Genomic DNA, 22,987 nt, shown 5'->3' on the forward strand with positions numbered 1-22,987 from the left:
GCAACGAATTCCCATATGATCGTGTTAATTTCAAGCTGGAAATGTTGAGTTTACGTTGTTTTTATAACTTTTGATGCAACAGATTGATTGTGATAGCTGAGGGTTAACAATAAGCAAATTGTCAGCTGGTTCCTTTTATTTTTATATGATTAACATTGTTCATTAGTTGAAAATTGTTTCGGTCTTGTATATTTTTCAGAAAATTTTAACTTAGGGTTCATTGTTGTTGCGGATCTGTTAATCCTTTTAGAGTTTCTGTTATGATTTGTTCGATCTTTTGTACAATTCTTCATTTTTTTTTTTTTTTTTTTGCTGTCTGGAAACGTTGTAATCTATATTTTGCATGATATTGTCAAAGCATACTGGATATTTTCCCTTGTCCTCCTTTCTGACTACAAGATTGAATGAGTTTGCAGGTATTTCATTCATTTCTAAGTAATGGCTGATAGGCGCCAGCACCCAACTATCACGGAAAAGTTTTCGGGTCAGCTTCATCTGAGTTCCAGCCACTATGGGGCCATCCAGAGCCCTTCCGTCAATCAAAGGCGTTTTTCATATGGAAGTTATTCAAATGAAGCATTGCAATATCCCATGAACCAAGCGTGTCGAGCTAATGATCCGTTGGTGGCTTCAGGTGCCTTGCCTGTGTTTGTCCAAGCCCCAAAGGAGAAAGGATTTTCGGGCTTTGCTATTGATTTTCTAATGGGTGGAGTTTCTGCTGCTGTGTCCAAGACTGCTGCTGCTCCAATTGAGCGTGTAAAGCTCTTGATTCAAAATCAGGATGAGATGATCAAAGCTGGTAGGCTCTCTGAACCCTACAAGGGAATTGGAGATTGTTTTAGCCGAACAATGAAAGATGAGGGGATGGTATCATTGTGGCGAGGAAACACGGCAAATGTCATCCGTTACTTCCCAACTCAGGTCTGTCTTTCCACATATTCCGAGTTCTTTAACCACGTCATCTTGTTCTCGCATTCAGTCTCCTGTATCTGCGAGTCTTACTGCAGTGTGCTTACATTGGTTTGTCCTTGTTCAGGCCTTAAACTTTGCGTTTAAAGATTACTTCAAGAGGTTGTTCAATTTCAGAAAGGACAAGGATGGCTACTGGAAATGGTTTGCAGGTAACTTGGCATCTGGCGGTGCTGCTGGTGCCTCTTCTTTATTCTTTGTCTACTCTTTGGATTATGCTCGTACCCGTCTTGCAAACGATTCCAAGGCCGCAAAGAAGGGAGGAGAGAGGCAATTCAATGGCCTGGTTGATGTCTACAAAAAGACTCTCAAGTCAGATGGTGTTGCTGGCCTTTACCGCGGCTTCAACATTTCTTGTGTTGGAATCATTGTGTACCGTGGTCTGTACTTTGGAATGTATGATTCTTTGAAGCCTGTGATCCTCACTGGAAAGTTGCAGGTAAGTGGATTGCTTGTGTACCAAGTCATATTTCCACTGTCCATATACACAAACTTATGGGGATTATCTCACATTTTTTTCGTTTTTTTTGTTTTTTTGGGAAATTTCAGGATAGTTTCTTTGCTAGCTTTGGTCTTGGTTGGGTTATAACCAACGGCGCCGGACTTGCATCTTACCCAATTGACACTGTCCGTAGAAGGATGATGATGACATCCGGTGAAGCCGTCAAGTACAAGAGCTCGCTTGACGCTTTCTCTCAAATCCTTAAGAACGAGGGTGCGAAGTCTCTCTTCAAGGGTGCCGGTGCCAACATTCTTCGTGCAGTTGCTGGTGCCGGGGTGCTTGCAGGTTACGACAAGCTTCAGGAGATCGTGTTCGGAAAGAAGTATGGTTCTGGTGGAGCTTAAGTTCAAATGAACCTACAACTCCACCCCCATTTCGCTACAGATATTGATTTGGAACTAATGGGATTCTCACTCAATAACCTAGTTTAGAGGATTTCGTCTCCTAAACACTATTTAATCATGTTCCGGGAGTTTTGTTCGCATTATCCTGGTTGTAAGAGTTGTTGCAAGCTTCTACTGTTAAATGTTTAAGCTTTATTTTGGTGACATTAGGGTTAATAAGGGAAAGAAGCAAATATTTGGAACACCAATCCAAAATAGATTTCATTATGTTTGGAACAAAAGACGGTACGCTATATGTTATTATACAAGTAGAAGAAATTTCTTTTTTTTTTTTTTTTTTTCAAATATCCCTCCACATATGTAATGAAGTGTGACGTATATGCTTGTATTCTGGGCACACTGATAAATTTCTCCACAGTCCAATTGGGACACAAGTGGAAGAGCCAACTTTGCTTTGGTTGCCAAACGTAGGCAGACAAAAAGAATAAAGAATATATGTGATTACTTGTCCTTGACTTGTCTTGCACGCCAGGTTTGATTCCGTCCCTATGCCTGCCAGCCCCCAGCCTTTGTCTCTCATGGCAGACCAAAAGCTAAAAACGATTAATTGGACAGAGAGACCACAACTACAGTGGAACAGTAATCCTTTCTCTCCCATTTGGGAGAAGCAACACAAATCCTGAGATCTAGCTACAGTACTTACAGCTACTTAATATTATTATGTGACGAATTGATTTATTGGGTCAAACGTTTGTCTAAAAAGATCTTGTTTTTGACCATAATGCCTTGATGTTCAACCCCTTGTTCGACCTGATAAATACATATGTTTGAACTTTATTCTATTGTTCTAATACGAATGTAATATGTTTGCCCTTTTACACGACAAAGTATTGGAGTTTGTAAGATGCCCAAAGGATTATGCTAGAGTTTGGAAAACTTGAACCAAAATGGTATATAGGTGGTGAAATTGAAGTAATTTCGTACATATTTCAACCAAAAAAATGAAAAATAAGGGTTGAAAATTGCATCGCAGCCACAGCCGAGAAAAGTCAAGTACAAGTTCCTTAGTGGCAACAAACAATCATCACAAACTTTTGCATTGCTCCATTTATAGTATAGTTTATTTGTTGAATCAGGTGTCAAAAGGGAACCAACCACCCCACCAATATTAACTTCAAAACATGTAGTGGCCCCCCTCACTCCTTTCACATCATCCATGAGTTCTTTTTTTTTTTTTGGTAATAACATCATCCATGAGTTTTTAGTCACAAGTAAGCTAGGAGAATTCTTTTTTTGGTAAAAAAAGCTAAGAGAATTCTTGCTGGATTCTCTTTCTAAGAATCCTGAAGATTTTCTAATCACATTCGTTCATCATACATCGTGCAGTCATAAATCATTATAATTTTTTTTATTTAAAATTGAATATAAACAATACCTGACAAAAATTGGTCACACGATATACGATGAACAGATATAATTAGAAGATTCCCGAGATCCTTACAAAGAGGATCCGACAAGAATCCTCCCTCACAAGAAAGTAACAAGTAAAGATTTTCGATTATGATTTAGTGATAATTCTCTTTCACTTGTAAGTGAAAAGTTTTATGTTTAATTATAGTTAAAGGCGAATTTAAACCGCATTATTGTTAATCCATCGTGAGATTAAGCCCACACCTCTTCCTTAATATAAATAAATCATTCGTGCAAAAAATAAATATTTTTGAATCAAGCTACACAAATAGTTAATCAAGACAAACTCTCACCAAACTCGTAATTTGCAAAAGTCGAACTTAGGAATACAACAAGTTGAGTCATAACGAACCTCGACTGACACCAACTTCCTTTCGGGGGGTTGGGAGTCAGATGGTTTTGGTGATCTATCTTCAACCAAATTAAAGGTCCCATTTTTGTAATGGCAAATTTGGCAAGCCAACCACTCATTGCAATCCCAACCAGAACCTTGGATTTGGATCATTTGGTTCGACTTCTGTGGAGCCCACGCTTCAAACTTCACGAGTTCGGTGATCGAATGTTTCGCCTCTCGTTTTTTAATTCTTATTTATTTACTTTAAGTACGGTATCATGGCTATTGAATGATTGAATCCCAACGCATTCACATCAAAGAAGAAACTAAGGATAGAGTCAAGTTGTAAATTTGTATTCATGTGATTTAAAGGTGGCATTTTTAGACATGATACAATAAATCGATTCGGAAAATACAACGGGTTCATGTCAATAATAATCATGTCGATCCATTTGCTATGAATTCACGGTTATTAAACAGTTCGTGTTTTGAATAAATCCGCCTAACTTGAAATTACATGCTTTATCATGTTTACGCAATTGTGTAAGTTGTTAATGCATATGCAAACCATATATATATATAAAATGATAAGTTTAGCCTAGGGCTATAAATTAGTATGAAACAGCTCGAACTTATATTGGATTTGGCTCGTTAAAGAAATAAGGCAAGCTTAGTTTGGCTTGATTAAGAAACAAGTCAAGCTTGAACATTAGTTTATTTAGTTCATAAAGCTCGTAAGTAGTTTGTATTTTTTTCATGAGACAAATTCAACTAGAGTGTAGACTTAAATTTGCTTGGAAAGAAGGACCACGTGTGAGATATTTATTTATTTATTTTCATATTGTTGACAAAGATGGGAGAGAAAAAAAAGTTGAAGTATTGTTTGTTAAACTTTGGTTGTATTATCTCAAACAGAGAAATACAATTAAACCACTGATTCGAATTATTATCGAGAGAGAAAATTCAGACCCGAATTTATAAAAACCACTAATCCAAAATATTGGCTAGAGAGAAAATTCGAACCCAAATTCATAATATAAACTAGTCCACTCGAGTAAATGTGAAACGTGTACCGATTAATTTTAAAAGAAAATAATTACAAAGAAGTGGGGGCGGAGCCGAGCAATGGACAAAGAATAAAAGCAACGGTTAAAGCAGCAGCAGAGAGAGATGATTGTGTTGGCATATGCCGCGCGACAGCAGATCCCAGTCTCCTCTCAACAAACGGACATCGCGTGTCACTGAAACCACTGCATAAAGCCACGGCAGTCACGCGGGATTCTCTCTCTCCTCCTCACCCTTACTAAGTACAGCACCATCGTCCTCCCTGAACCTAGAGAGAGAGAGGCACAGAGCAAAGCAGGAAAGCCATTTCCTTCAAGCAGAAGCAGAAGCAGAAGTTGGAGACGAAGCGCTTCTGAGGAGAAAAACCAGCAATGTCGGTTCTTTGATCCCTTGAGAATCTCAATCTCTTTCGGTTTTATTTATTTATTTCGTTTTGGTTAGCTTGCTCTGATCCGTTGATGCATTCTAATCTCATTTTCCGTCGCGTTTTCTCGGATTTTCTCTGCTGTCCGGTGTTTGGTTTTTTCTTGATTTGGTGTGATTGGAGAGCTCTTTGAGATCAATGCCGTCTGATTAGGTAGATTTGGCGGGATTCCTTTTGCGTTTGGTTGCCGGGAAAGTTGATAGGAAAAGTACAGGAAATGCTATGATATTATTATTTCTAATTTTTGGTGTTTGGATCAAATTATTAGTGATTTCATATCTAAACTTGTTACTGTTTCGGAATGATGAATCTCTTTCTAGCTAATCTGTAAATTAAAACAGTCTGGTTGGAATCGGCAGTTTACATTTAGTTGTCGTCATAATGATGCCTGGTTTTCGGTAGCGATTCGTTTCCTTTTAATCCATTTGTTTTGTGTCTGTCTGAACGAAAAACTGTTCCATTAGAGAGTTACCAGAAGGAAAATTTCGGCCAAATGACCGTGGAAGCTTCCTAATTAAGTAAACTGTTATCTCCATTCATTTTTAGTAATAAATTTCTAGTAACTAATCGAGTTTAATCCTTCCCAGAGATAGATGTAATGGAGATTAATAATTTCACAAATCTGCTTAGATCTACCAATGCCGATTGAAATATGAAGATACCGGAAACTATATGAATTTGGAACAGCTTCGATTTCATTGTTTCAACCATCTTGCATTCTTAAACTCTGGATTTATGTTCTCTGGCTGTTGATTCGCTACTCTTGATTTTTCTTCTGGGATGAGTTTTTGATTGTTCGTTGTGATTTGCAGGTATTTCTGTAAGTGCGAAACTGATAGCATTTTTCGGTTGCCTGTCTGAATTTATTTTATATGATATTGGGTGTTGGAATTTGTCGAAAGATCAGGTTTACATCTCTCCTGATTCGTTTTATTTGTGAACCTTATCGTCTATTCATCGTTGTAAAATATTCATTTCTTGTATTCTCTTTGTGCCCTTTAGATTGCTCGTCTGTCTTGCGGTTTTTAAAAATGAGTTGGGACCCAAACATGGAAGTTCATTACACCTACACCAGCTGTCCTTATAGCTCAGCGGGTAGCTTTATGGAGTATTTTGAGGGTCTTACCTATGAACATGTGAACTTTATTTTTTCAGGCGATTTGCATGCTCAGGTACTTTACCTTAAATATCTGCACAAAGATTTTCTTTTTCAACCACCGTGATTTGTTTAGTTAGTCTTTAATTATTATGTTTCCAAAATTTAGATCTGTAGGATTGCTGTACTTCATTGAAAAGGAGTTTATATGGGTTCCCATTATAGGATTGCTTTAAGACATAAGTACCGAGTTGTTGTTTGATGTTCCCCATTATTAATGCAAATTTTGAACCTTGGAATGTTTATCTGTATTTCATCTATTTCAATTTCTTTCAATTGCAATTTCCTTCTCACATGTGTAGGAGAGTGCTTACCCAACAATGAATACAAATTATTACAAGTTTGGGTTATCGGAACCTGGGAATACTTCATCCTATGATCTTGGGTTTAGTCATGCTTATGAGATCAATGGTCCTGACCCAAGAAGTGGTGAACAAAGAAGGCATTTGCAGAGTGCTTCAACGATGACTAATGAACAGAATGTGGCAGTGAACTCAGAATGGGAAGGAAATGCAAATACTTCTACACCCAACAACCCCATAGAATGTAAGTTATTAGTGTTGCTTTTCTTCTTTCTTTTCTTGGGATGGGCAAGGAGGCTGGAGGGCTTCATGATTATGCTCTGCGGTTTTCTCTTTTGTGGTCCTATGTGAGAGGCCCTGAAGACCGGTAAAATAATTAGCATTCTCTATTATTATTATTTTTTCCTAAGTTGTGGATTAGAACATTACAGGGCCCGGAGGGACTGGTGACATAGAGAATAAGTATTCTTAGTGAAACTTATAGAGTTGGATGAAATACATTCTACCTCTAGGGAAGAAGAAGATAAGAATTAGGTGTTTTATTGTTATAAAGTTTGTCATTTTTCATATTGTTGCCTAAAGGTAGCAGTCCAGTAGGACCCCCGTGACTGTTTATTATAAACTTATGTTTAAGGACTGCATATTATAAACATGTTTCTGACTGAAGTTGATGGTGTGGCTGCTTTTTGCTCCTCCATTTCTATACTCTTTGCTTCCAATGTCATTTGGTCTGTTCTGAGTCACTTCTTTATACTTGAGACTTGAATATTTTCTATCAATCTAAGTATCATCATTTACATTTCAGGCCCACGGAGACATCAAAATTCCCATGATCATCAGGTATTTAGTTTCTTCATATTCTGGGTCTTTCTCTAAATGTATGTATACATATAACTGTGAATGCATTCATATATGCATATGTGCAACAAATGTGCACACGGGCACCTAAATTGGGGCTGAGTAGATTGGCTTAACATGAATGGAAGTAAAACCACAGCTTTGGCAGGCTTATTCCTGGTTCCAGTGATTTCAAAAACCACTTACCGGGAAATTTTTACTCTACATCATTATCATATTCAAACTTTTATGTGAAACAAAATGAGCTCAATAAATTACTAAGTTGGAGCATTTTCTGTGAAATATGCAGGTTATTTGGCAAGACAACATTGATCCTGACAGCATGAGTTACGAGGTTAGACCTAACTGCACTTTATCCTCCTTAGAATTTGGATAATACAATTATATTATAATTTCAAGTAATCTGTCTTATCTGTTGATTTTCTGTTTAACATTTATCTGGATTAGGTATTATTCAGATTTTATTGTAACAAATGGATACACTAGCCATGGTTTATACAGGAATAAATTCCATCTACCACCCACCTTGGAAATTTAAATTGTGTTATTCTGTACATTTTCTTTATGGTACAGATTTACTTCATTGTTTGGAGGAGTGCTTGTGTGCTAAACAATCATTGCACTACTCCTTCTGTAATTTCTGTTCTTAATGAGGAGATTCTTGCAAATTTCTTAGTCTCTGATTCTTTACTTTTCTCTCTCTCAAATGCACAAGTTTCAGTGTAGCACTGCACATATTGTAGAATTCGAATTTTGTTGTCGTTGATTTAAGTGCATTGTTGAAATTATAGGATGACTGGCCTCGTATTATTTTTTAAGTGCTCCCCTTCTCACACAAATTTGTGTCAAACTGGTGGAATTTACTTTTAAAGCACTCACGTGTATAGACTGATTTTGAATTCAATTCTTTTAAGTTGGATTGCTCAATTATTTGAGCCCACTGGAATAGAAGTTTATTAAGCATATCATACTCCTGGTTAGTGTCATCAGCTTTCACTTGTGGATGTGATGTTGGATCTGGCAGAATTGTCTTCATGGTGGGGACCCAACTGTATGAGAGTTAGTGAGTGAATCTCTAAAGCAGAACAGGGTTCTCGAGTTGTGAGGGTAGTTTTATAGTTGTATGCCTGTAATGTCTTGTGTTGTATGGGAACATCTGCTACTCACTAAAAACCTTTTATTTGGAATAAATGTTACTGACAATGTTCTTTACGTTCAGGAATTACTTGAGTTAGGTGAGGCAGTTGGAACTCAAAGTCGAGGTCTCTCCCAAGATCAGATCTCCTTGCTTCCAATCTCAAAGTACAAATGCAGCTTTTTCTTGAGAAAGAAATCACGAGACGAGAGGTATAGATTGCCCTTATTTATTGTTCTTTTGAAAAAATGTGCTTACTCTCTCTCTAAAGAAATCATGAGACGAGAGGTATAGATTGCCCTTATTTATTGTTCTCTCTCTCTCTGAATTCCTGTTTAACGGAATCTCTCTTGGTTAAATATAGAAATGGGAAGTTTAACATCTACTAATTTTTGCAAGAACAACTTTTTTCCTTGCTCAAATCTCAAGAATAGAAAAGGAACTTGTTTTTGTTGTTTTCATTAGTATGGTGGTCTGTAGAGAAGATATAGAACGCTGATTTCTTGGGGAGTGAAGGTAGGTGTCATAGGTTGTATGATTAATTTGAGTCTCGAATGGTTCTTTCTGCACAAGGCTGGGATCATTTTTACGTTAGGATATTGAATTAAAGTGGACATGACTTTAGGTTTTTCATATATTGGCACTGTGGAGCGTAAAAGTAAGGACTTGATCTTCAGCTGCATACTTCAGTGACCTACTTGAGTCTTATGCAACTTGTAGTTTTCTTCGGAAAATATACGGAGAAGCAATATTGGATAAGAATCTTAGGATTGAATCTGGTAAATTTAATGGTTTCAAATCGGTGAATATGCATATTGGTGAGTATACTTTTCAATTTAATTCCCATTCCCTATTAAAAGTGCTCGGGATCCTTCTGTGCTTACTGCCGACAGGCCTTTCATCCCATGTGCACTTTAGTTGCACCAGAAAATAATTTAATTTGGTGTGGACTTGTAGCTCCTCTGAAACAAGACAACCGTTTTATATTGTAATATCCGTATCTCCTATAAGCAGCTTTCTGTGTATACTTTTTGCAGTCATATTAACTTGTAGCCCTTTGTTGCACGTAGATGTGTGATTTGCCAGATGGAATATAAACGAGGGGACCGGCGGATTGTTCTACCGTGCAAACACCTCTATCATGCTGGTTGTGGGACCAGATGGCTAAGCATCAACAAGGCAAGTAATTTTTTTATTATTATTTTTAAAGATGAATATATTGGTTTTTAGAATCTGTTGGATTTGTTTTAGCAGCGACTCAATTTACCTGACAGTATTTCTTTCATCAGGCTTGCCCAATGTGTTACACTGAGGTGTTTGGTGACGCGTCAAAGAGCGCAAAATAGAGGTGTATGTTTGCTTCATTTTTCAAAATTTTCAAATTTGGATAACAGAGGTGTATGTTTGCTTCATTTTTCCACGTTGTTTTTAGAACCATTGTGTTAGCTTTTCTAATAAATGAATATATTACGAAGTGAAGAATTCTGATAAATAGATCGTGTCGTGGCTTTTTGAGGAGTTTCATCCTTTCGTTATATATATATAGTTTTACAAAACGCTCGCAAATTCCAGGATCGGCTCATAACATGTGGTGATTTCGTAACGTTAGACGGTTGCAGTGTATAGCACAAAAATGGTCTTGTAAATATGGAAGGTAGTTGCAGTAGGTATAGTTTCCCCTCCTTTTATTTCTGCTGCTGCACTTTTCCTTTGTATTGTGTTGGGTTTGCAACAATCTTTGAGTTTTGCTCCATGGAATTGAATGTTATGAAAGGTATTATGCCTATTCTCACATTAAATCCCACCTCGGAGTCACAGGCACTCGTATTGTGCTTCTTTTACAACATGTTATCAACACGAAATATGTAGAAATTTTTGGACAAGAGTATATAAATGTATGAACGAGTGGCTTAAAGAAAAACCGTGCTCGGATAAGAATACATGAGAAACTGTAGTGAATGGAAAAGAGCCATTCACGCCCACGTAAAAGCTCAACCAACAGGGAATGAGAGTGTACAAGGAATTTCTACCTTTTGTAAAGAGGGCGATGTGCTCTAAGATATGATTTAGGAATCGTCGGTTAAAGTGTTTGAATATGATTAAGAGTTTCGATCATATTCATATGAATCATATGTACTTGAGAATTCACATTAAGGGATCAACACAGATTTAGTGCACTGGTAATGCGGTTAAGCATAATGAATTAGTGAGAGATTGTATTGCATTGCTGTTCTAACTAAATATGTTCTCTACCATTCTTCCTAGCTTAGATAACAATGATAAACTACAAGGAGTCACTCTCAGTTTGTGGGAGCCGTGAAAATTAACCGTAACAAGTTCTCATAGAATTGGAAACTATTTTAAATTAATCATCGATTAGTCATAGTTCTAATTGCTTAAAACCTCACTAAATTAGAACCTAATGGATCAAAAGCTCATAAGCTTAAGTTTGAAAAAATCAACATAGATGGTAAGTTAATTAATTTGGGTTAATTAGATCCTTAGCTTAGTTAAGGATGTTATTCAAAAAATTACAAGAGCATATAATGCTGAAATGGGCCTTAAAGTTAGTTTTGAGTTTCTAGGCTCATTGGGGCTTTTGGTGTAAGTTGTGCATGACAACTTATAACAAAAGGTCTAAATAGGCTCATGACAACAAAAAATTGCACCTTAGACTATCTTCAAATGGTGTGCCAAATTCTAAGTGGAATGTCATGATCAAATTGAAGGTAGAAAGAAACTCCAACCGATATATCAATCCTACATGGATTGACATATGAGTCTTTTGCTTTTCACAACACCACGTCAAATTACAATTTTATCCATGCAATTAATGGACATTTAACGAAAAATTATTTTTGAACTAAATTTTCTAACGTATTTTACCACAATGTTTAAATCTGAATTATTTTACCACAAGAGTTATCTTCTGAATCTCTTACCACCATATAGACCATTTATCTAATTTGGCTTTTTAAAATTATAAAGAAAGAAAAGGTAATGCATGTTGAGAAAAATGTGTTTAATACACTAGTCAGAACTATAGTAGACATCAAGGGAAAAACAAAAGACACAATAAAAGCTCAGATCGATCTGGAAAAAATGGGCATTAGGCCAGGTTTATGGATGATGAGGGACGAAGACATAGCTAGAAAGAAGCTCGCATCGTTTTTGGTGAAACTGGAAGAGGAAAAGAGTTTTTGCAGTTTCTATCTTCTGTAAAGTGTGCAGATGGGTATGCTTCAACATCGGCCATTGTGCAAACGTGGATGGAGGCAAATTTTCCGACCTAAAGACTCATGATTGTCATGTCATACTTCAACGCTTTCTTCCTATGGGAATTTGACACCTATTGCCTGAAGATGTGGTCAAGCCGATTATATTGTTAGTGAGATATTTCTCAATTAACTGCAAAATCTTTGTGCAAGTCTAATGTTAAACATTTGTGCGACAATATTATTGAAGTTCTACTTAAGTTTGAACAAATATTTCCTCCAGCTTTCTTCAAAAGTATGATCCATGTGATGATTCACTTGTCGAATGAGGCACTTCTAGCCGAACCCGTCAACTATCCATGGATGTATCCGATAGAAAGGTATATAATCGCCATAAATACTTTAGTTTGTGATGTATGTACAATTTGACTAATTTTATACGATAATTTGTTTATTGATGCAGACTACTGGGTGAATTAAACAATAGTGTATGGAACAGGGCAAAGCCCGAAGGATCAATCGTGGAGGCATGGGTCAGATTTGAGTTACTTACTTTTGTCTAATGTACCTACAAGACGTTGAGACTACGTTCAACCGACAGCAACGCAATAATGATGATGGTGTAAGAAGTGAAAAACTTTCTGTTTTTGCCCAAATTGCTCGACTCTTTGGCGAATCAATCAGAGGAGAGTCGTTTGACAAAATGGACATAGAGATAGCACATTGGTTTGTACTTAACAATTGTCATGAGACAATTACCTACCTAGATGAGCATGAAGAGTTGATCAAGCGGGAACATCCTTCACATTTATATGCCAAAATGCATTGTGAATTGTTTCCTCGATGGTTTTGTGAAAATGTAAGTTGTTCGTGTTTTGGGTTATTTGCATAATTGTAAATGTTAAACCAACTCGACAACTTTAGGTGAAGAAATTGAAAGAAATGAATTAGCCCGCTTACACTGAAGAATTGTACAACTTGGCGATTGGGCCTCTAAACACATAATTGTACTCCGGTTGTCATGTAAATGGCCTCAAGTTTTTGGCAGCTGATCATGATGACAAGCTTTGCATGCAAAATAGTGGGGTACATGTCCCAGGTGCGGGCGACATTGTAGACATTGATTTCTATGGAAAACTGACAAGTGTTGTGCAATTGCTTTACAAAGACCGGTGTCAAGTTATCCTATTTAAGTGTCGCTGGTTTGATACAAACCCACGTCAAGTTGAAGGTGTTAAGTGATATGATGGTTTGTTATCAGTCAACACTAACAGATGTTGGTATAACGACGACCCCTACATTTTTGGCAACGATGGCTAAATAAATTTTCCATATAGATGACCCCAAGGGTGGAAGGGATGGGAAGTAGTTCAGAAGATTGAGCACAGAGGGTTGTATGATATTCTGGACTGAGATCATGCTGCCGATAATGACTATGGTGATGTTGCTAATCAACAATTGGAGACTTCAATAGCACTTGGTGCAGATACACTACAGATATGACTATTGTACAAGAATCGTATCAGATAGCCAGAGGTCCTGAAATCAAAATACCGATCGACTCCATTATGATTGATCTTAGGGATCTACCGCGATACAATGCAACCGAGCACGCAAACGACGAAGTTCACACGCCTACAAACGCTGAGGAATGGGAGTTTGAATCTGACGATAGTGATGATCTTTATTCTAGTTCATATGAGGATTAATGAAAATTTGTGGTGTAAATGTAATGATATGTATTGAATGGTATTTAAAAATGTTGTATACAAACAAAAATTTTCTTTAAAATTTAATTTGTAACAAACTTAATTAAAAAAAATTTATTTTTTTATTTAAAACAAAAAATAAATTAAATTTACAGTTATGCACAACGACATTTTACACATGTTTGTCACGCAATTATTAAAAAAATCAATTTTTTTTTTTAAACTGTTGGCGCGACGAAAGTTTACACACCTTCGTCACACAAACATGTAAAATTTTGATTTTTTTTGCCAAAATTGGACTCGTTTATTTCGGCACCTTAACTCTCTCTCTCTGTCTCTTTCTCGATTCTATCTCAGACTCACTCAAATTTGGGCTCCTGTCTCTCGATTCTCTCAAGCTCGTATGTCACTCTCTTGCACTGTCTTTATCTCAGACTCACTATCTCAAGCTCATCTCTCCCTTTCTCGCAGTCTCTCTGTTTCTCTGTCTCTCTGTCACTCTCCCTTTCGCATCCGTAGCACTTCGACGCCACACCCTCTCCTTGCCGCCGCCGCAACATTACTAGGTAAGCACCCAGACTCCCTTAATTCATCTCCCTTAATTCAATTATTTTTAAGTGCAATTTTCTCAATTGTTCTAATTACAACATTTAGGGATTTAGGGTTGGAATTCCCAAGTTAGGGATTTAGGGTTGGAATTAGGAATACTGGGATTTAGGGTTGGAATTGGATTGGAAGTGGGAATTGTGGTTGTTGTTTCATTTTGGTTAACGAACTAAGTCATGTAGTTGCTCACGATGTAAGGTTTTTGAATTAGGGTTCGAATTACAAATTTACAACTTGGGGATTAATTTTTTATTTTTTTATTTTTATTTGTGGGGGGTGGGGGGGAGGGGTGGTTTTAATTTTGAGAAATTAGTAAGGAGAATGGCAATATATAGGATGTTAAAGTAGTCACTTTTTCCCTTCTCTCTGTTTTGAGATTATAATCTTTGAGCAGAAATACAATCTCTGTATTGGATATCTGAACACGATCTGTTTATGGAAAAATTTAATCAGTAATTGAACTATTCACTCTATTTATACACAGTTGTGAGTCAAAAACGCTTTTCAGTTTATGACTGGATTATTATTTCTTGCGTTTATTCACGGAGCATCACTTGTTTTTCCAATGTGAACGGAATGGTTGTTTCTTGCGCTTCTTCACGGAGCATCACTTGTTTTTCCAATGTGAGTTTAGTCGTGTGCTATGTTATTGTTGTTCCTTGCAGCTGGATGTGGCATCTGTGGAAGGCAAGGATTTCTGCGAGTATTGGCAGATGCTCTGTGCCCGGTTTCGTGGTAATGACCGAAAGTAGGAACTGATGCAGGAGTGTGTGTTTATCATGTGGTGCATATGGAAGAGCAGGAATGAAATGGTGTTTAATGGAATCTTGGCTAATCCCATGGAGATGGTGAATTTGGTAAGGTCATATCTTGGAGTTTAGAGCTGGGCAATGCAATAAGCGGAGTGAAGATGGTGGTGCCACGGAGGGGAGTGTTGACAGCTTTGCAAGGCTACGGGTTCAATGGAAGAGGCCTCCTTTTGGGGTGATGAAGATCAATTGTGATGGTGCATGGTGTGGAAAGACATGCAAGGGTGGTTATGGGTGCGTTTTGCAGGATTTCGCTGGCTTGTTGCAAGCTGCTGGTGGGGAAGGGGGGTTATTCTTTAACTCGGCAGCAATGGCAGAAGCTGCTGCTATCCGTGTAGCTTTGCGGGTCTGTTGCGAGCTGGGTTATGCGGATGTGGAACTTGAATCTGATTCTTAGGTTCTTATTTGAATGCTTACGGGAGAGTACATGATCGATGCTACTTTGGAATGCGTTATTCATGATATACCTCTTCTGGTATCTCAATTTTGAAGGGTGAGGTTTGGTTTTGTTAAGCGGTGTGGAAATGTTGCTGCGCATGCCGTGGCCTCATATGTGGCCTCACATGGAGGTGCTTTTCGTTGGGATGCAATTGGTCAGATGTTTTTATTTAATGTTCTTACTCAAGATGTAAACGTTTCTGTTAGAATCTAATAAAGTTTACCTTTGATAAAAAAAAAAAAAAAAAAAAAAAAGATGACAAGTTTTCTTTGTGTTTATTACAAAATTAGTAATAGAATAAAAGATATTGTTGTTTTTTTTATTATCTTTCATTATTTGAGTAGGGAATATAATTTTTATACAAATTGCTTCCTGATGGCACTTATGACTGGTTTCTATATTTACTTTTAATGCTTACTATATTAATGGCATCATGTACTTCCTAAGTTTTCACGGTCATGTGTTTCTATGGTTCTGTATGTATTTGTGTGATGTTCATCCCGACCTTGAATGCATAAACTAGCTGGATGAAGAGGTTTTGTTGTTATTGTCTTGCCCAAAACAAGGATTTCATTGAGGGCTAAATAGATTTCTTTTAACCAGTGTTCTGAAAATAGGTCTAGGCGGCCGCATAGGCACTAGGCAGTGAAGGCCCGCCCTGATTTTGGGCAAATCATTTCGAAAAATCGGTCTGGAGCTAGGCGGTCCTAGGTGAAGAGCACTGTTAAGGGGATACATACAAAGAAAAGAAATAAACTAGATACAACAAGGTTAAAGAACTTAGTCTATGTCCAATCCAATGCAAGGATCATGATTCATGAACAAGAATAATTTAGTCTATCATCCAAATCCTTCTCATTATGATTATATGCTTACTATTTTTTAAATATTGAACTTTTTGGATGTATATATAATTTGTGTATTCTTCTACTTCTATTTTTGCATTTTATCATTCTTTTATTATTCATACAAGTATAGTTTTTTTTTTTTTTTTTTTTTTGGGTGTAAATAGGCACTTATTTACATGATATATAATAAATTTACATAAATCTGCCTTGACCCCGCCTAGCCGCCTAGGCGCTAGGCCCATGCCCATCGCCTGACTAGCGCCTATCGATTTTTAGAACCTTACTTTTAACTGTGTTCTTATGTCGTCAGGGAAGGTTAGAGTTCTTTATCCTTTTTCGTATTTCAGTCAATTGATGTATCTTTCGACATATGTGCTGAGTGCTTCGTGAAAATGGATTTATGTTGTCTAAATGGTTGTGTTTCAGTTGCCTTTTTTGAGCTTCTTCCTTCCTGTCTGATATCTATTTTTTATCATTTTCATTGGATATTAGTTGGTTGCTTTATGTTTGTATATTCTCGCGTTTTTCCATTGCAGTGTTGAACTCAGTGAAATGCTATTATGAATTGGAGTGGTTCCTTTTGTCTTTGAGTGATTCTTATGACAACAATCAGGGAGGAAATCCCTCTCTTTTTTATTAGAATTGGTAGTTTTTTCTTATTGAATTTGCTCTTTTTCACTAGGTGATCTGAAATAGTCCTTAATTTTTTCTCTAAATTATTCTTAGTGGATTATAGGGTTTGCTAATGGATTACATCTTAGAGGTTATTGTTCGATTTCCCTTCAAAATATTTGTTGCATCATATATGTCATTGTAGATGGGTCAATTTGTTTGTTTGTTTTTATGAATAAACATGTTCCTTGCAATACTCTTTTTTATTCCTATCCCATGTCTTCATTCACCTTATATATGTGAAATGAAATGCATATAATAAGATGATATCTAAACAGATTCATAATTATTTTCGTAGATGTCGAACTTAATATCAAACCAGCGAGCAGCTAGTAGGGGTAGCTAGACACCTTCTCTGGGAGGTAATGCTGCTGCCACCTCCACACCTGATATGGGCACGACAGGTGTCCTTCTGGTCACGCCATTGGGGCCAATGGTGTCTACGGTTCCTGCGTCATCAAATTCTTCGGTGATGCATCCTATCCTAAGCGCCTAACGGACTCATCGACGGCCTGGAGTTCCGAGGAGGCTCAACCGTCTGGTGAGGCTTCCTCTATCCATGGAGAGGGGTCCTAGACAGGTAAGCTTGCTCTGTCCATTGATATGCCTGCTTCTGGTTCCATCTTTATTCATAGCCATAATGATATGTTCCTTACAAATATATGAGTGGCACATGTGGTTTGTAATATTTTCTCAAGTTTTGGCTTGCAAATTGACTGCAAACAATAATTCAGAACAGTCTCCATTATTCGGTCGAATAAGAAGCTTCTTAACTGATCTGACTCACGATGCTTCTCTTATAGGTTGGAGGAGCGACGTAAGGTAACTGTTTATTTAATTTAAGTTTTCAATCTTTTTACTCTTTATTACAAACAATTGGTAATCTATGTTAACACTTTTTAAATTTTTTTCAGGGGGGTCAAAGTTTCCGGAAATTGACATGTTCAAGGAGGTGTATGTTCAGCCCGGGGATGAGCTGACGGAGCAGCTTCATGTAAGTTATTTCAATTTTTTAATATTCAATTAGTATTAATATTAATTACATGTATATTCAAATTAATTTGTTTATTTCATTTTTCTAGTCCACCATGCTGTAGAAAGGCTAGACCGTTCTGGAAGAGGTGGCTTCCCAGCTTCCCGTAGAGACCCCAATCGAGGAAGTTTTTCCCCCTGAGGATGCTGGGTTTCAGATCATGACAGACACACTAGATCAAACCCTCAGTTGTCGGCCTGGGAATGTTCACCAGGGGCTTAGGAAAGCCCGCCTTCAGGACCCGTTTACCTCATCCTCTAGACAAAGAACAGAAGAGGTTCAAACACTGACATTTGAAGTGGCGGACCTAAAGCAGCAAATTGTCACCCAACAGGCTTAGATTGCAGCCCAAAACAATTTGATGCACCAAATTCGTCGCGCACTTCAAATTTTTGGCATTAACTTCCCCGACGTTAAACCACCCTCAGAAATGACCTTCCAACCCCCCACCACAATAGCTACGACCTCCCAGCCCACCGACATAGCAGCAACACCACTAGCCAGCGATTGTAAAGTCGAGGACTACCTATTTTAGTTTTGTTTTAAATTGTTTTCAAATTTAAAAATACTTTTTTCCATTGTATGTACATTTTTAATAATTTTTTTAATTCAATATTTTTTTTTTCATTTTCTATTTTTAATTTCAATAAATTGATTTTTACATAAAAAACAATATTAGCAACATTTAAAAGGAAAACAAAAATATAAATAAATAATAAATTATATAAAAAAACTAATTTTATTATCTTACTGCAATGGCCTCAACATCCGTCGTGCAAGAGTTTATGGGTCGAAGATCTATATCCATCGTGCAAGAGTTTGGTGGTCAAATCTCTACCTCTGTCACGCAAGAATTTGGGGGTTGAACCAAGTTTCGTTGCTCGGAACACACAACGATAAATAGTTCCGTCGCGCAATCTTCATTTTGAGCGATGAATAGCTTTCCTCCGTCGCGCAATGCCTGACGTTACAAGCTTTGCACGACGCAGTCTTCGCCGCCCAATGTTTCCGGCGACGATATTGGTCTTTGTGCGACTGTTTCCCCTTCGTTACCCAATCATTTATTCTTAGTAGTGTGGTTTTAAATTTGTATTTTTTTTCCTTTTACAAGAATGATTTATAAATGATTTGAAAAAATAAATTTATTCCAAAAAATAAACATTTCGTTTTTAAATCAATTTTATTTTATTACAAAAAAACAAACATTTTGAATCGTTAAAATAAACAATTTGATTCGAATAACTAAGTATCATATTCATTCAACAATGTGTCCCTCAAGCCACTTAGTTAGTGTATTCGGTTAGTGTATTGAGAATCGAAATTCAGTACTACGGTCTAGTAGTATTTCTTTTCATTTGTAAGTGAGAGTTCTTGGGTCCGATTCTCCTCAAAGGCAAATTTGAACCACATTATTGCTAGCCTATTGTGAGGCTTAGCCCACTCCCCCGCTCTCTAGTGTAGATAATATCAATTGTTCTAAAGAAAGAAAAAAAAAAAACAATGTGTCCCTCAAACAAAAAAAAAAACCAAAATTTTTGATGCAATATTTTATTAAATTTGGTTAATGATGATTACAACAAATTTTAACATATGTTACCAATAATGAACCACATAAGGAACTCACAAGTAACATATCTCGTGTAGGAAAAAAAAACATAAATAATAAAAGCATAAATTGCATGAAAACTGAAAAAACAATGTCCATCCTATCCTCTTATTCTTAACCCACATCGTAGACTGACTACATGTAAACAAGTAACCAGGATAAAACTCTCTCTTGCAGAAATTATTTGTGCAACCAATCTGGAACCTACAATGTAAACCAATATTGACAGTTAACAAAAACAAAGAACGGTGAGAGAAAGATGCATGAAATTCCAACTAGGTGCAAGGTGCACTTACATGAAGAGAATAGGAATTCAATTTGTTTAGTAATTATGAGTGGGTGGTGGAGGAGACGCATAATAATACGGTGGTGGTGAGGGAGATGGTGGAGGTGGTGACTAATAGACATGAGGAGGAGGTGGTGATGGGGATGGGGGAGGTGGGGATTTATAGATGTAAGGAGGTGGGGGTGACGGAGATGGGGGTGGTGGTGACTTGTAAACATAGGGAGGTGGGGGTGAAGGAGAAGGTGGTGGCGGACATTTATACACAGATGGAGGAGGAGGTGATGGAGACGATGGTGGTGGTGATTTGTAAATGTAGGGTGGTGGAGGTGATGGGGATGGAGGAGGACAAGGAGGAGGTGACTAGTAAATGTATGATGGAGGAGGTGATGGTGAAGGTGGTGGTGGTGATTTATAAATGTAAGGAGGAGGAGGAGGAGGAGGTGGTGACTTGTAGACATAAGGAGGAGGAGGTGATGGAGATGGGGGTGGGGGTGACTTAAAAATGTAAGGTGGGGGTGGTGATTTATAAATGTAAGGTGGAGGGGTAGATGCAGAAGGAGGAGGTGGTGACTTTTAAAGATAAGGAGGGGGAGGTGATGGAGAAGGAGGTGGTGGTGACTTGTAGACATAAGGTGGAGGTGGGGATAGAGAAGGAGGAGGTGGTGACTTGCAGACATAAGGAGGGGGAGGTGATGGAGAAGGTGGAGGTGTTGACTTGTATACATAAGGAGGAGGAGGAGGAGATGGTGAGGGGGTGGTGGTGGTGGTGATTTATAAATGTGAGGAGGGGGGGGGGGGGGACGGAGAAGGAGGTGGTGGTGACTTGTAGATATAAGGAGGGCGAGGTGAGGGAGATGGTGGTGGTGGGGATTTGTACACATAAGGAGGGCGAGGTGAGGGAGATGGTGGTGGTGGGGATTTGTACACATAAGGAGGGGGAGGTGAGGGAGATGGTGATGGTGGAAAGTTATAAATATAGGGAGGTGGGGGTGATGAAGGAGGAGGCGGTGGTGACTTGTAGACATAAGGAAGGGGAGGTGAGGGAGGTGATGGTGGTGGAGATTTGTAAATAAAGGGAAGTGGAGATGATCGTGATGGAGGAGGTGGTGATTTGTAGTAGTAAGGCGGTGTTTCTTGAGGATAATGTGGCGGTGCCGATGACTTGTAGGAATAGGGTGGTAGGTATGAAGATGCAGGTACTGGTGTTGATGAAGAAACATAAGGCTTGTTATAACTAGCTGCTACATTGGTGGCTATCAAGCATACAGCTAAGGCATAAGCCAGGCTTATTTTTGAGCAAAACCCTAAACCCTTTTGGGACTCGTATCTCTTCGACTTCAAGACCACAGGGTTGTTTGTAAGTGACAACTGAAAGAGATTCACAGCTTATATAGTGATCCCTTCAATCACAGAAGCATTTGTTTAATGTTAAATGAAGTTTTCCAACCTGTAGGGTAGTAAACCACTGGAGACAAATTAAATCGTGCAAATCATCTCATGTCTTTGCTCAAATATTAAACAATTGGGTAATGGGTTCCCATTACTCATTAGGCTTGCACAATAAGGGTCTTCATGCAAATCTACTTGAAAATAGTCTTAGACTAAGGGCTGGTTTGGTATTGCTGTGCTTTGAAAAAAAATTGCTTCTGCTGTGCTGTGAGAATAAGCAGCTGTGAAATAAAGCAGCAGAGTGTTTGGTAAACTTTTTTGTGAAAGTGCTTTTGAAAAAAAAAAAGCAGTATTAGAGTATTTGGTAAACTTTTATGTAAAACAGATGTGAAAAAAAACCGGTTTTTCAAAGCTAGGTTTTGCAGCTTCTTGTTTTTGGCTTTTTTTTCATCCAAAACTGTGAAAAAAAGCTGAAGCTGAGTGTTTACCAAACACAAAAACAGCTCCCAGCTTTTTTTGATAGCAGCTTTTTTCAGAATCACCTCAGTACCAAACCAGGTCTAAATCATGTAGAATAGCCTATTATGGAGAAAAATAATTGGGCACATATTATTAAAAAAAAACAATTACAACTTTGTTTTTTTTTTTTTTTTTGAACAAACAATATTCTACACTAAGGGGAAGGGGTGGGCTAAGCCTCGCAATGAACTAGCAATAAGGTGGTTCAAATTCGTCTTTGGCGAGAACTGAATTTAAAATCTCTCACTTACATGTGAGGATGAATACCACTTGACCGTAGTATTAGGTCACAGAATTATAACTATTTGACATTGAAATTCTTGTGCAATATTTCTGAATTTGTAAGAGGAAGCAGTTGACGTTAGGTTTTCTTAATTAACAAATTTTCCTATGGAACTTGGAATGTATCAAGTGGGTTGGTGTTAAATTAAAATAAATCAATTTTATAAACAACTGTGGTTGATACTTAGGCCTGGCAATTCTTGACACGACCCGATAACTCGACACGACACGACACGAAATTAACAAGTGTTCGGGTTGACACGATAACGAATCGGGTCTCTATCGGGTAACCCGATAAGCACCTGTTAAGATAACGGGTTGGTTCGGGTATACACGTGGGTAACACGATAAGCAAAATATTACTTTTATATTTTTATAACCCTAAAAAAATATTATAATAATTATATATATATACTAATTTAACAATTTTATACCCCTAAAAACCACAATAATTATATATATATATATATATATATATATATATATTAAATTAAATATTAAAAATTGGTGACCACTAGATTGGCTTAAATATACATACCATTCAATTTCTTAAGTGTTATGTTATACATACAAAATAAATAAATTTAAATCTACTTAATAAATAAATATATATATATATATATATATATATATATAGACACCATTGAACTTGATGGGATACAAATTCTACGAAACTAATTTGAACAATCCAACCGTCAAACTTGTTTGTATATACATCGAGATCGCATCAGCAAAAAATCTCAAAAAACAAACATTCGGAGATCAAGTAACTGGACAAAAAATTTCGATGGCTATCAACGAAAAATCACGATTTAACGGTTATTTTAACTCCGATCTTGATAATTTTTTACACTCCTTGACCCTATATGAATATAATGAATTAACTTGATCTTCAATTTAAAATATTTACACTAGTGGATACCACAAAATATTATGTTATACTTAATGAAAGTATGAATAAACTCTTAAGTGTTAGTGAATCTATTATTTTGATGAGATACGCATTCTACGAAAC

General features: G+C 37.2%; 2 protein-coding genes and 1 pseudogene across 2 annotated transcripts; 2 read left to right on the forward strand and 1 right to left on the reverse strand.

The window, feature by feature from the left end:
• The first annotated feature begins 438 nt into the window (after positions 1–438).
• Positions 439–1,885, forward strand: LOC137741365 (ADP,ATP carrier protein 1, mitochondrial-like). Its single transcript, XM_068481086.1, has 3 exons — positions 439–921; positions 1,037–1,408; positions 1,519–1,885. Exons 1-3 carry the CDS (start codon positions 439–441, stop codon positions 1,813–1,815), a joined length of 1,152 nt encoding a protein of 383 aa, XP_068337187.1. The 3' UTR covers positions 1,816–1,885.
• A 2,887-nt stretch (positions 1,886–4,772) lies between these two features.
• On the forward strand, positions 4,773–13,483 carry LOC137742934 (E3 ubiquitin-protein ligase BIG BROTHER-like). Its single transcript, XM_068482870.1, has 11 exons — positions 4,773–5,057; positions 5,921–6,015; positions 6,111–6,280; positions 6,567–6,810; positions 7,372–7,406; positions 7,714–7,758; positions 8,644–8,771; positions 9,630–9,742; positions 12,058–12,154; positions 12,238–12,307; positions 13,301–13,483. The coding sequence occupies exons 3-11, from the start codon at positions 6,140–6,142 to the stop codon at positions 13,481–13,483; spliced, it is 1,056 nt and encodes a 351-aa protein (XP_068338971.1). The 5' UTR covers positions 4,773–5,057; positions 5,921–6,015; positions 6,111–6,139.
• A 2,424-nt stretch (positions 13,484–15,907) lies between these two features.
• Positions 15,908–21,323, reverse strand: LOC137742935 (extensin-2-like; annotated as a pseudogene).
• Positions 21,324–22,987: the final 1,664 nt, after the last annotated feature.

This window comes from Pyrus communis, chromosome 8, assembly GCF_963583255.1.
Source record: "Pyrus communis chromosome 8, drPyrComm1.1, whole genome shotgun sequence".
Taxonomy (NCBI): Eukaryota; Viridiplantae; Streptophyta; class Magnoliopsida; order Rosales; family Rosaceae; genus Pyrus; species Pyrus communis.

Coding starts and splice junctions, on each gene's coding strand:
- LOC137741365 (XM_068481086.1), top strand. CDS start 439: ATGGCTGATAGGCGCCAGCACCCAACTATCACGGAAAAGTTTTCGGGT. Junction 922..1,036: donor TCCGTTACTTCCCAACTCAG/GTCTGTCTTTCC, acceptor GTCCTTGTTCAG/GCCTTAAACTTTGCGTTTAA. Junction 1,409..1,518: donor TCCTCACTGGAAAGTTGCAG/GTAAGTGGATTG, acceptor GGGAAATTTCAG/GATAGTTTCTTTGCTAGCTT.
- LOC137742934 (XM_068482870.1), top strand. CDS start 6,140: ATGAGTTGGGACCCAAACATGGAAGTTCATTACACCTACACCAGCTGT. Junction 7,759..8,643: donor CTGACAGCATGAGTTACGAG/GTTAGACCTAAC, acceptor CTTTACGTTCAG/GAATTACTTGAGTTAGGTGA. Junction 9,743..12,057: donor GCTAAGCATCAACAAGGCAA/GTAATTTTTTTA, acceptor TATTTCCTCCAG/CTTTCTTCAAAAGTATGATC.